A 13,260-nucleotide genomic window follows, 5' to 3' on the forward strand; every position below is an offset into this window, starting at 1 on the left:
GCAAGTTTGCGTCATAGAAAAGACATGCTATGTGGATCTGTTCAGGGTCCACCTGCAAGCATTCACCTGTGTTTGTCCCCAACCATACGACCAAGTCAGCTGTTGGGAGATTACAAATCACTTAGGTATAAGTTTCATCTCATCCTGGGCTGGGAACACACTGAACAACGGTCTGTTGGCCTTTTTTCAGCAAATTTTCAGTATCAGACTCTTTAGTTACTGCATTTAAATTATGTTTATACACTTTTTAAATGGAGGGCTTTCCATCAGTTTATGGTTCGATTGTTATTATGTAAAAGAAATAAAAATCAATTGCCGTGTGAGAAGGCAGCATGTATTGAAGTATAATGCAGTGATGCTCTTCCTTGTGTTGCTCCTGTTTTTGTGTCTCTTCTTTGGAGAATTAACCTGCTTAAATGGCATGTATTCCCTATTTACATGAGTAATAAATGGATACCAGTCAAACTTGCCACAAAAGATTTAGTGTTGGTATAAATTCATAATTAACATTCATAGTTTGGGAATGAAAAAACAACCACTGGTGTCAGAGACATAATCCTTTTGTCTTTCATGTGCTTTTTTTCACCTGTGGTTTCCGGCTAATGAAAGCACCTGTATATATAATAAAATGAATGAATGGATGGATAGCTCTGTATGCATAGCCTATTTTGAATCCTTAACACATTGCAGCAGTCTTTAACTGGAAGTGTCTTAATGGCAGGACACCAGCAGGAACTTGACCAAAGTAGACAAGATGCTGGGTCAGTACAGGGAGCACACAGACGACCAGGCTGAAGCCATGGCACTGGTGAGATGCCTGTTCTCTTAGATGTCTTCTATTTTATTTTATTGCTGTACTACATATGTTAAGACTGTTTTATTCTGCTTTATTTAGCTATTTTACATTATAGAGCCATTTAGGTTTTTTTCTTGAGTTTACATTTGAACTTAGTTTCATTTTTTTAATTATTTATTTAGAATTTGATGATCGATGCCCTTTTTTTCCTTATTTAGTTTGTTGTGTTGTCCTTTATTTAAGCTGTTTTGCTGTATGTTTTATGTTAAGGCTACTATAATACAAGATTTTCCCAAAGTTTGTGATAAATAAAGCACATCTTAATTCTAACAGTTTCACCAACTAATTTATGCCTTTTTATTCAGATTTTTTTAAGTGAATGACACTCCCAATTTTTTGCCAACTATATGTTTATTAGATCAGTTTCTGCTGACAGCATTATACATCAGTATACATAAGGCAATCAACAAGGACAAACTGTATGGAAAAGAAGGAAAAGCCCCCAGAAAAATAGAAAAATGGGGAGTGACTTCTTAGGGGTCAGTTTGCCAGTTGAGCCCATTTATCATACATGGCTGCATGTGACCTTTTGTAGCAACACTAAGCAGTCAGATGGCTGGTTAGAGATGGATCATCAGATGCTGACAGTGAGGTCAAATCCATTCTCTCTAGGTATCTTAAGAAAGGGCCCCAAATACGACACTCCCATTTTTGCTTAAAAACAACAACAAAAACGTCTCTCTGCCTCCTTCTAAGTCATTTATACTTTTTCATGCATCAGCTTAGGGAGAACCTAGAGGAGTCAATCAGCCAGCTGCAGACACAGAGGCGATCCAACAGGGTTCGGAGCTCCTCAGCCTCCACGCTGCATACCAGCGACCTGGAAGCTTCCTCAGGATCAGGTATGAAAAAAATGACCAGTAGAACCAGTGATCGAGTTTTGTTTAGTAAACCTTTTTCAGAGTGTGAAAGTGAGTTACTTCCTGCTATATGTTAATATTGTTTGTTAGTTTGCAAAGCAAACCTCTGATAAAATGTATGCTTGTGATTTCAGAAGGCCAGCGTTTCTACCCCACTTCTCCACTTAAGGATTACACGAGCCCTCCAGGAAGGAGGAGGAGGTCTCAATCTGCCAATGTTCGCTTCAAGGAAACAAGCCTGGAAGGAGATGGTGTAAGGAACAACAGACCAGCTAGTACTTTGCTTCATTCACGTTCAGCATATTGCCACTAGAGGGCATATTGGGTAGATCCACATAGAGCAGCGGTCTCCAACCTTTTTTGCGCCACGGACCGGTTTATGCCCGACATTATTTTCACGGACTGGCCTTTTAGGTGTCGCAGATAAATACAACAAAATAAAACTAGTACCAGTACCGAAAAAAAGAAAATTTATTCATAATACACGTGAAAAGACCCAGGAAAACCGAGTAAATGATAAAAACGATAACAAAATAACGCTGAAAACGATAAAAACCCTGAAAACTATACATTTCACACCTGAGCCTCAACTCTCGCGGCCCAGTACCAAACGACTCACGAACCGGTACCGGTCCGAGGCCCGGGGGTTGGGGACCGTTGACATAGAGTATGTTGTATAGTCCAAAAAAGTTACTTTTCACTGGCCACAGTGGAAAATGTCATGGGTCAAGGAAAGGTGTGAAGGAGACTTGATAAGTAAAGAGGAGGATAGTGTACACTAGACTCCTTTACAGTGTCACAGCGGATGTCTGCTGTATTGAAAAGTACAACATCCACAAGATAGATTAAATGCACATCTTACTCCACCTCAGCACGTTCTTACCAGCTGAACAACAGTGGAACTTAAAGGCACTTTGATCAGCTCAACAAGAAGCCAATTTTATTGTAGTTGTGTAATAGTTAAACTGTGGGTGTTGCTGTGTGATAAAAATGAAAAACATAGGATCAGGTTGTGGACGTGGATGTCATGTTTAATATTTACATGAGCTGTGCTATCTTGTCAGATTTGTTGATCATTTTCAGTCACTATAGATTATGGGAATGACCTCCTCTGTAATGTTTCCTCTGCTGATGTAGAATTTGTGCAGCTCTTACTGTGACTGCCAAAACAATACTTCTGGGTCATTTAACTTAATTAGAAACCTCCTAAGCAAAATTGGCTGTTCAATTACAACCCATAAATGCAGTATCGGGTTCTGTGATGTGTCTCTGCTGCTGCCGTCTTGGTCAGGGATCCTGACTGTGGCTACTGACGTTTTCCTGCCAGACTTTTTTGCTGCTATTTAATTTTTTGAATGAAAGAAAGCATCAGGTGATATGCTGATTTATCATCTCCTATTTGAATAAACCTCTTTCATTTGATACATAACAATAGGTTATCTGCTGAACTTGATTAGCAGTTAAGAGGATGGATAGAGAGATGGACAGTTATGATAATCCAGTAACCTAAATCCAGTATTTCAGGGGATTAGTCTGACACTGAATGAGGCTAACAAAAATTAGAAAAATAGATGAACATTTGAATCTCATGAATATTTTTCATAGTGTAGGAGAAAGCTGGTTATTATTTGTTAGTCGGCTTATTTATCACTTTTATGTGTTATTGTCTTAACTAGTCCTTAATTAATCTGTGGCTACATCCATACGTACCCGGGTATTTTTGAAAACGCAGATTTTTCTATGCGTTTGAAAACGGAGATTTCTAAAAACTCCGGCCAGGGTGGATATTTTCTAAAACTCAGTTTTTGCATTTACGTGTAGACGAGAAAAACGGAGAAAATGTAGAAAACGCAGCGTCAAAGGTGTGCGCCTTTTTTGACATCACAGTGTGCGCCACGTTATTGTTTTGGTGAAATGAATTTCTACAATACTGTTACTGTTAATTGTTCTCTCTGCAGTGTTTAAATGCTTACATATACACACACAGTTACTGTCCCTCCACACATACGACTCGGTTCTGCTTCTATGCCCCAGCTTTGTTTACTTTTTCCCACCGAGGCTTCTAGACTTCTGATTGGCCAACATTTCTGCACAGTTAGGAATATATCGCCACCTGTTGCTTTGGCATGTTCCTAGCAGCGTTTTCCTTCATTTCTGCCTTTACGTGTGGACGGGATTATTTTTTAAAACGAAAACGGAAAATCTCCGTTTTCAAAAATACCCGTGTACGTGTGGACGTAGCCTTTATGTGTGTTAAATCTCTTTAATGACACTGATGGGACATGGAGTCAAGAAGTTGAGGCAGAGTTCAGACAGACTGTCCTGTTTGTTGAGTCCCAACTGAGAAAGTTAAGAGACGATTATCAACAGCAGAACTGAAGATAAGAGAGTAAATAACTCATCTACAGCTCTTATTCCAAGTCAGAGTTTCACAGAATCAGACTGTAAATGTATTTAAGCGATGGCAGTAATCACATGAGTTTGAGGCCCAACAACACAAAAAGGAGCCGGAGGATTGGATGACTCTTCTTAAACATTATATCATTGAACTGTTTATGATTACTAATGGTAAATGGACTGGTTCTTATATATACGCTTTTCTAGTCTAGCTGACCAGTTAAAGTGCTTTACACAATTTGCCTCATTCACACCAACACTTTTTTCTAGTGCTTCTATCTAACACTCGCACACATTTACGCTCTGATGGATGCATCGGAGAGAAATCTGGGGTTAATATCTTGCCCAAGGCATGCAGACTGGAGCAGATTGAACCGCTCACCTTACTGGTCTATCACCTGAGCTACTGTTAATATAAGGTGTAAACTTACCTCTGCATCCTGTATAATAAATGTAGTTCTAGTATTTGTAACAAACCAAAACGCCTCCTGAAAGTTTCATTGTCAGGAGGCACAGCTCTCTGAACCAATATGGCATCTGTGTGGTTGCATGTTTTCACTGGACAGCAGCAATCACCTGTAAATAAGAAATATATTACGCCACCTTTGGCCTAATGTGTCAGTTCAGTTGAATTTAAGTCTTTTTATAGCACCAAATAACGACAACAGTTAGCTCAAGGCACTTTATATTGTAAGGTAAGGATTGTAGAATAATAGAGAGAAACCCAAACAATAGCACAGCCCCCTATGAGCAAACACTTGGCAGTGGGAAGGAAAAACTCCCTGCGGCCATCTGCCGCAACCTTCTGGGGTTGAGGGGAAGAGACGGGATAAAGGAAACAGTACTGGGCAGAGCCAGAGATTAATAATGACTAATGATGAAATCAGAGGTGTGTATAAACACACGGAGTACATCATGGGAAACACCCAGCAGTCTACGAGGGCTCAGGGTCACGTGAGCCAGCACTAACTGCTGTACATGCTTCATCAGAAAGGAAAGTTTTAAACCTAATCTTAAAAGTAGAGACGGTGTCTGTGTCCCGAATCCAAACTGGTTCCACATGACCTCTTCTAACATGGTGATATGGTACTATGAGGTACTTAATATAAGATGGGGCCTGATTAAAGCTGGAACCAGCTTCCACTTTGGATTCGGGAGACAGACACTATCTCTACTTTTAAGATTAGGCTTAAAACTTTCCTTTTTGCTAAAGCATATAGTTAGGGCTGGACCAGGTGACCCTGAATCCTCCCTTAGTTATGCTGCAATAGACGTAGGCTGCCGGGGGATTCCCATGATGCATTGAGTTTTTCCTTTCCAGTCACCTTTCTCACTCACTATGTATTAACAGACCTCTCTGCATTGAATCATATCTGTTATTAATCTCTGTCTCTCTTCCACAGCATGTCTTTATCCTGTCTTCCTTCTCTCACCCCAACCAATCACAGCAGATGGCCCCGCCCCTCCCTGAGCCTGGTTCTGCCAGAGGTTTCTTCCTGTTAAAAGGGAGTTTTTCCTTCCCACTGTCGCCAAAGTGCTGCTCATAGGGGGTCATATGATTGTTGGGTTTTTCTCTGTATCTATGAAGCGCCTTGAGGCGACTTTTGTTGTGATTTGGCGCTATATAAATAAAATTGAATTGAATTGAATTGAATTATTAAGATCGTGTATGTGTAGAGAAGGAATTTCACTGGCAGCCAATGAAGAGTCGCCAATATGGGAGAAGTATGCTGTGTTTCTAGCCCCTGTCAGCGAGAGTGCAGCATTTTCCATCAACATCATTTTATTCACATGGGCTTTCATTTGTGTTAGTTTCTCCCGTTCAGATATCTGTAGTGTGTTTTCTACGATGCAGCAATGTGGAGCGCCGCTCAGCCGTGCCCCGCTCGTGTCTCGCGTTTTGTATTCAGCGTGGGTTTGTGGCTGTCTCACACAGATTCATACCCTGCACCAGTCCATGAGGGATCTGCGTTGTGACCAGCAGAGGCTGTCTGATGACCTGGATAGAGAAATCCTCCGGAGGAACCGGTATCTGAAGTCTGAACATAAAAGCTCATACTTTCTCACACAACACATTCACAATTGAATTTGACAGCTATTGTTTTTATCTTACTGCAAAAGTCATTTTATGGCCAAATCTCCAATAATGGTTTGTTGTTGTCAAGTAGCATGATTAAACCGTTAGCCAGAGCAGCACTGATGCTAGTTTCTCTTTGCCAAATTAGAAAAGCTGCAGAGTCGTTCACAGCTGACATGGTGAAAATGGACAGACACACTAAATACGTTTATTCTTGTTTGTGTTCAGTCTGACTGCACTGACCTCTGAAAAGAACGTTCATTACAATAGGCTGCTTTTTCAAAAACAAACGTGGCAGCAGACGGCTCTCTTACAGTTTATTAAATTGAAGAGCGATACGTTTCCAAGAGCGTTACTATGTATCTCGCACTGTTTTAGTAAGCCACAATGAATGCAAGCAGGCTTTCATAGCCTCTTCTTCTTCACTTCTGCCCACAGAGTCATCAGTTTAAGTTCTCGGCTCTGGGAAGACAATGTTGGAATATTGATCTTTTACTTTTCATATGCACCGAACATAAAGAAAGTTTTTTGCTTGGGGTTTGCAAACAGAAGCACGGTTTTCATCTCTGTGAAGTCTCCTTAATGAAAAGGTGATAAAAGTGTCACAGGGAACTTAAAGAGACGGCGGCGCGCAGTCCAAACGGATTAGAATTTGACATTTTGAAGTTATTAAAAATCACTCCTACCCAGCGCCGCTGACCAGAGCAAATTGATCCAGCGTCATATTTCAGCATCCGAAGCTGCATAATTATTTTTTAGTGCTGTCAAATAATGCATTTATGAGGTCCTGGAAGAGTATTTCCAGTGTAAGTATTTTCAGCCAGCTTGATTTGTCTGTTTTTGTTTTTTCCCTTCTTTTGTAGGGCTGATATTGACACCAGGCGGGCGATGGAAAGCCTCACAGAGCACATGACAGCTTCCCTGAGACAGGACTCAGTGAGTTGTGGCTGTGTATTTCATTGCCAGTACTTCAAGTGTGCTTTCTGGCTCTGTGGATGTGTAAAGAAAAGCGGAGGCATCCAGAATTTAAGGCCATCGCATCACAAATTTTGATGGATGAAAGCTGCTGTATAAAGCATGAAATATGCAAATAGCTGGAGTTTCTGGAATAGAAAATGGCAAAAGACAAATGGCTTCCTCTTTTTTTTTTTTTAAAGTAGGCTCATAGTGCTCCAACTTTAGCAAATATTTCCCTTTAATTTCCAGGCACACAGCTTGTTACTGCGCCATCAGTACTGTGACAAATACACAGCCCCACATGACGCCCAATATGTTTAATATTTTTTATCTCATCCTGTCTGTGGGCGTGACAAGATAAAGCTTTTTACAGGTGGATATGATGCTTCCTGATTAGGCAGGGAGGCGCTGCGACGCGAATGTAATGCACTCAGTCAGTTATGAAAGATATTTTTATCATCCGCACTTTTAATTTCCTGTTTTCTCATCTATCGCACGCCGACGCCATTCCTGCGCCGGCGCAAATGTTCGCGTGACCCGAGGAGCGCTCATTCTCTCTCTCGCCGTCTGTAGGTGTCGTCTCGTGTGGAGCGGCGTCTGCAGGAGCTGGAGAGAGAGATGCACGGCGAGCAGAGGAGCACGGGCGGAGAGAGGAGGCCGGAGCAGCGGGCGGCCGCGTCTGACGAGCCGCAGGAGGTGACACTCCTCCTCGCCACTCGCCTCCCACACCTGGCTCTTATCGCTAGGGGCAAGATGGAGGCACATGAATTCAGTGGAAAGATTTAACTATAACTAATGACCGTACTTAACTTTCCTCATTCATTTATTAGAGACAACACTTAAATATCATATTAAAGTTATGGGATCCGTGTTGCCTGGTGATCAGCAAAGTTGATCTTAATCACAAATATATCTATAATACATCCAAGATTTTAAAAATGCAAATCCTACAATAGATTATACAGCAACACAGAGTTCCTGTAGTAATACAAGCCTCGTGCAAATGTGATTATATATTTATTCGTGTTCCTTCTGCCGTTGCATAAGAATGTGTTGGTCCGTGTTTCCCACAGATGTGTGTCATGAAATGAGGCGCGCATTATTACCAAAATAATAAGTTTCTCTGGCAGATATCTAATTGGACAGACACTTGTGGAAAATAAATGAATAATAATAAATACAATGAGCTGCTTCTCAGTCCAGCTTTTCATCAATCATTGCAGTTTAGAAGGGATAACAAAGGCAATCATTCTGCTCCATGTTTTGGGGAAGCATTTGCATTAATATGGAGGACGGCAACAAGCTCAACCTGGCCCCGAGCCAGCCAGCAGGCGAACAAGAGATGGAAAGTGTTGGAGCAAAGGACCTACTTTCTTTACCAAACAAGAGCGAGGGGATTGTCCGGTGTTAAATCGCTGGTGTTTTTGTCTGAGACTGATACAAAAGCGCTGAAATGAGTTGCCAAATGTGTTTGGATTGCCAATAATACACCTCAGCAGCTTACCCAGGTAAAGTCTGTGTATGGGAAACTGCTTTAGAAAAGTTTGGACGGCATTTTAGGCGCAAATAAAGAGGACAGAGAGTTCACAGAAGAGTGAACACTCCATGAAAATATAATAGATGTTTTGAGGTTTACTGGACAATCAGATTTATTATGTAGATTTCAAAATTCACTACAGATGGGCTCGTCAGCAGTTTCACCTTTAACCAAAATAGTCTTTGAGATCAGTTGGAAAGGTCACACGTTCAAATCTCTCTTTAGTCCTTCTTTGTCACATATGCAGAAATTTGGCTGCTGAAAGCATGTCAGTAGCACCTTCCACAAAACAGCGTGGGGCTTTCAGGCAGTCTTTTGTTACACTGGGATTTTCCCAACATAATAATGCTGCCATCTGTGGTACAGAGATATTACAGTGAAAGTATAGTGGACCGTGGAAAACAACAAAAACAGTTTAGGTTGTCTGTTCAGAATTTGTGGGAAGTCAAAATAAGCATACTTGGTGGGATTAGTGAGCTTCTACAGGTTTAGATACAAGGATGGTTATTCTCCCTCACAAATACAGTTACAGAGCAGGGAAAACATCGAGGTTTCTAGTGGTTTTCATGGTTACTGTACCTTAAATAACAGATTCTATAAGGTTCTTAAAGCTCATTCTGCTTTATGAGACTATAAAACACACTAAGTAATTGCGTTGTTATAGTGCAGATGGTTGCTAAGCAAGGAATTACTGCTTTCTTTTATTTAATGCCAATCACGATCGTTGTCAAGACGTGATTTGTCTAAAAGCACAAGTGGCTGTGAAAGCGCTGTCATTAGGTGCACTTTAGTGATGTAGCTTGATGTGCATTATCTTGTGTTATTACTCATTCCTGTTGCTACTTTACATTTAACCACACAAACCCTCCACATTATAGATCATCAGGATAATGCCGCTTAATGATATTTCTTGGTTCATCTGTATCTTCTCCCAATCTGTCATGTCTGTTGTATTTTACCGGTGGACCACAGAGGGGCGCTGTGTATCCAGACTGATAGCCTGTGTGAGCAAGAGTTTTTCAACACGCTGTGTAGTGATGGTAGCTACCAATTCATTTGCATCCCTCTCCTCTGTCGTGCCCTAATGGGACACCAGCGGGGCCCAGGGCGATGGGAAATAATGCATTTGCCCAAAAATTAAGGGTAAATAAACAAGCATGAGGAAATGAAGAGGAAAATAATCTCTTTCACTACTAAAGAGCAGGAGAGGAGGGAGAGCAGAGGGCACATTTATTCCCCACCGATGGGCCCGCTGTGATGTGAATCAAATAGATGATGAGTCACTTGGGTAGATGTTATTGCTAGCAGCCGGTAATTCATCACCACAGCCCGCTTAGAGTGAGTGGGATGGAGTGGGATCTGAGCTCTTGTACAAATCCACCATGGTGCCAGTATCTCGTTCCAAGAAAAAGGCGATGATGATGATGGGGGGAGGGCAGGGGATACTGTGATGCAATAGCACTTCTCATGTGTCATCTTTATAGTGTCTCACAATAATACACGGTGTTTCCTGCGTGGAATTTTGTTTGTGTGTTTTAGACTTTAGGGAGATGCCAAATTGGAGCCAGTGAAAGAGAGGAGAAGATGGCAGCCAGGCTGCTCAAAGCAGACAGGGAGAAATCCAAGGTAAAGAAATTGAGTGTTAAAGGAGCGTTTTTGCATTAGAGAAAATTTGGGATGATCTAAACGCCTTCGAAAATCTTGGTTTCAGTTTTTGCCGTACTGCTTCAACGATCGTTTTAAATAAGGCATGCAGAGACTTTATTATTGCATTGTAGCTGAAAATGACATTAAAACTTTATATTTAATGTTACAGTTTTCATAATTGCAGTAATACAAATTATAATGTTTACTTTTTATTTACTAATATAGAAAACTTAATTGCGGCTCAAAATGTGAAGGCTATGATTTGTTGCCAACTAGGGCTGCCACAAACGATTATTTTGATAGTCAACTAATCACATCATGCATCCATTGGACATAAAACATACAGCTTATTGCACCAGCAGCATCTTGTCTTATATAACTATCATTAGCTTACAGCTTTAAGTGTTTAAGGTCTGTGCTAACCAAAAATAAAGACAAGATGATAGTTTATTAAATTTTAATGAAATTTGCAGATTGTTTCGGTGAAGTTTAATAAACTCCTTGCTATCTAAAATATAACAGGACACCGGAATATATTCTGGAGCATCTCACACTTCTGATAATCAGCTGTCTGCTTGATGTTTATTCAGCTGTGTAAAACTATAACTTTAATCTCAGCCAAACCGATTTACTCAGGAACAAATAAAATACTAAAAAAAGCCAAACAATAACATTTTTAAGTTATCTAAGTGACTTATACGTTTAACCTGAGTAGCGAAAGACAGCAGTGGGTTTGAAAACGATTTGCCGGGAGTCCGGTGCTCTAGTGAGCCTAGCCCCCGGCTAGCTATCGAGCTAGTGGCTAACAGACGTCTCCGAAAACGTCAGAGTGCTTTTGAAAATATGTGGTGTCTTGATAAACTGAACAGATATTTGAGGTTTACACAGCTACATTCTCGCCTGAAAATATGTTAAACGTTTATTTTGTGACCCCGAAAGAATAATAAGAGTAATATTAAAACTAACTAGCTGCTGCCATTGTTGTAAACTGAGCTGGGCTGCGCTATGAATTCTGGGACACAGCTGCTTCTTCTTCTTCGGGGTTTAACGGCAGCTGGCAGCCTTGTACATGCAGTGCTGCCATCTTCTGTTTCAGTCCGTTATTGCACTCTTAAATTCTACTACTTATTCCTGCGTCTTTTATGATCTTACAAAGCTTCAAACGACGCGTCGACTATTAAATCAGTCGTAGACGACTTTGATAGTCGACGTAACCGTGACTAGTCGACTAATCGTGGCAGCCCTATTGCCAACTTATTTGACAGATTGTTCATTTTCCTCTTATTTGGAAATTTTTGTTAAACAGATATGTCTTTTTTTTCAGGCAAGGAAAGTTAAGTTTAAAACAGAATTTTTTTTGATGATTTTTGTTTCGTTCTGCTTTAAGTTTCTGGATTAAACCCTGATACTGTTCAAATTCTGAAACACCTGTTCATGTAAATTGTTTTTGCTTCGCTGTCCTCAGATGGGGCAGGAACTAGACAGAGCCAGAAGATTGCTGGAACAGTCAGAAGATAGCAGAGAGTCCCTCGTTCAACAGGTTTGTTTGTCCTCTGCCTGATTGTATGTAAACCATTAAACCTCATGAGACAAAACAGTAAGATGAGAAGAGACTTTTTGGAAATCTTCAGTGTTGTTCTGCCTGCTGTCAGACAGTCGGATGTCTTTTTTCTGCGTTTTCTTACACGGCTGATGATCCCCAGGTGGAGGACATGCGCTGTGAGCTGCAAAGGACAAGGGAGGAGAAGACGGGGCATGAGAGGGCACGGCTGGAGACTTCTCGGCCCAGTGCTCAGCCACATGGCAGCTATGCTGACAAGGATGGTGGAAGAGGTGGGCTGCAAGGGCCAGGTATTCGGTTGTCAGGGGAGAAGAGAGTGTACGGATGCAAGTTAAATGGATGGTTTTAAAGATTGCTGTGCCAGTGGAAATGGATGCTAAGATTTTGTTTTTTAGGATGACAACTTTCGGGTTTTAAATGTACAGAGTTGTGAAACGAAACACCGACAGCTCTGTTTCCTTCTTTTGCTCAATACTCGGGGTGTTCAGTAAAACACAGCAAAACAGCACAGCTACAAGCAAGCAGCAGAAATGAAACGCAGAGAAGGTGACGCAAGACAACAGAGCAAAACAAAAAATGCAGCCTGCTCACTGTGAAAACTTGAGTGTGGACTTACGTTCATTCACAATGTGTTCACAAGATATACCGAAATTTTTAAACCGTGGGATGATTTATCTGTCACATGGATGCTTTTTAAACATGGCCAAATTTTCAAATAATAACATCATTGTGTGTAGCTCCTCTCTACCAGCCAAAATCTTGGGCTTCTGCTCGATCTTTACTTAACTAGGATTTTTTTTACTCATGATGGCTCTGCTGTTGTTTTTAGGGGGGGCTGCGAATCAGAAGAACGTTGGCTTAAACAAAGAGGAGCCTCAGTCACACAGGCCTCGAGGGCGGTCAGTAGGGCTGCTCAATTAATCGAATTTTAATCACGATTACGATCTGGGCTTTCAACGATCATTAAAAATGACTGAGCCGATTATTAGCCCCTCCCTCGTGCTTTACTCTCGCGCTGGTCCGTGTTTAAGTGTCTTACAGACACTTAAGTGTCTAACAGTAAATCATGCAAAATGTAAAACTACTCTAGTTGAGTTCAAGAATAAAAATAAAGACACAAATAAAGACACTGGTCCGAGGCCCGGGGGTTGGGGACGGCTGATTAAGAGGACCCGAGGGAAGCTCGGAAAGCTCAGCAGAAGTTATTTGGAGAGGAGAGTGACTGCTGTTGGTTGAAAAGAGGTAAAAAAAACTTCAGTGGTGTGGAAACATTATGTGTTCGTGGAGTCAGACGTGGATCAAGTAGACACAGTGTGTAAACTTTGCTACAGTGTCGTAGCTGCACCACAGAGCAACACTGCAAAGTTC

At 41.2% G+C, this 13,260-nt stretch overlaps 1 protein-coding gene across 12 annotated transcripts in view; it reads left to right on the top strand.

The window, feature by feature from the left end:
- Positions 1-13,260, top strand: part of cep128 (centrosomal protein 128) — a 52,347-nt gene that overhangs the window by 779 nt on the left and 38,308 nt on the right. For 7 of the 12 annotated variants that reach the window (XR_015720686.1, XR_015720687.1, XM_087852022.1 and 4 more), the window contains exons 2-10: positions 722-808; positions 1,578-1,698; positions 1,851-1,969; positions 6,050-6,150; positions 7,054-7,126; positions 7,721-7,843; positions 10,224-10,310; positions 11,797-11,871; positions 12,035-12,182. Coding sequence is in view for 10 of the 12 variants with exons in the window: in XM_087852022.1 (XP_087708148.1) it covers positions 722-808; positions 1,578-1,698; positions 1,851-1,969; positions 6,050-6,150; positions 7,054-7,126; positions 7,721-7,843; positions 10,224-10,310; positions 11,797-11,871; positions 12,035-12,182 (934 nt within the window). In the remaining 2 variants the exon portion in view is untranslated. The remainder of the gene's footprint in view (positions 1-721; positions 809-1,577; positions 1,699-1,850; positions 1,970-6,049; positions 6,151-7,053; positions 7,127-7,720; positions 7,844-10,223; positions 10,311-11,796; positions 11,872-12,034; positions 12,183-13,260) is intronic. The other 5 variants (XM_087852025.1, XM_087852028.1, XM_087852030.1 and 2 more) reach the window with 3 other exon arrangements.

Source organism: Neolamprologus brichardi, chromosome 15 (assembly GCF_056152115.1).
Source record: "Neolamprologus brichardi isolate AB-2024 chromosome 15, ASM5615211v1, whole genome shotgun sequence".
In the NCBI taxonomy this organism is placed as follows: domain Eukaryota; kingdom Metazoa; phylum Chordata; class Actinopteri; order Cichliformes; family Cichlidae; genus Neolamprologus; species Neolamprologus brichardi.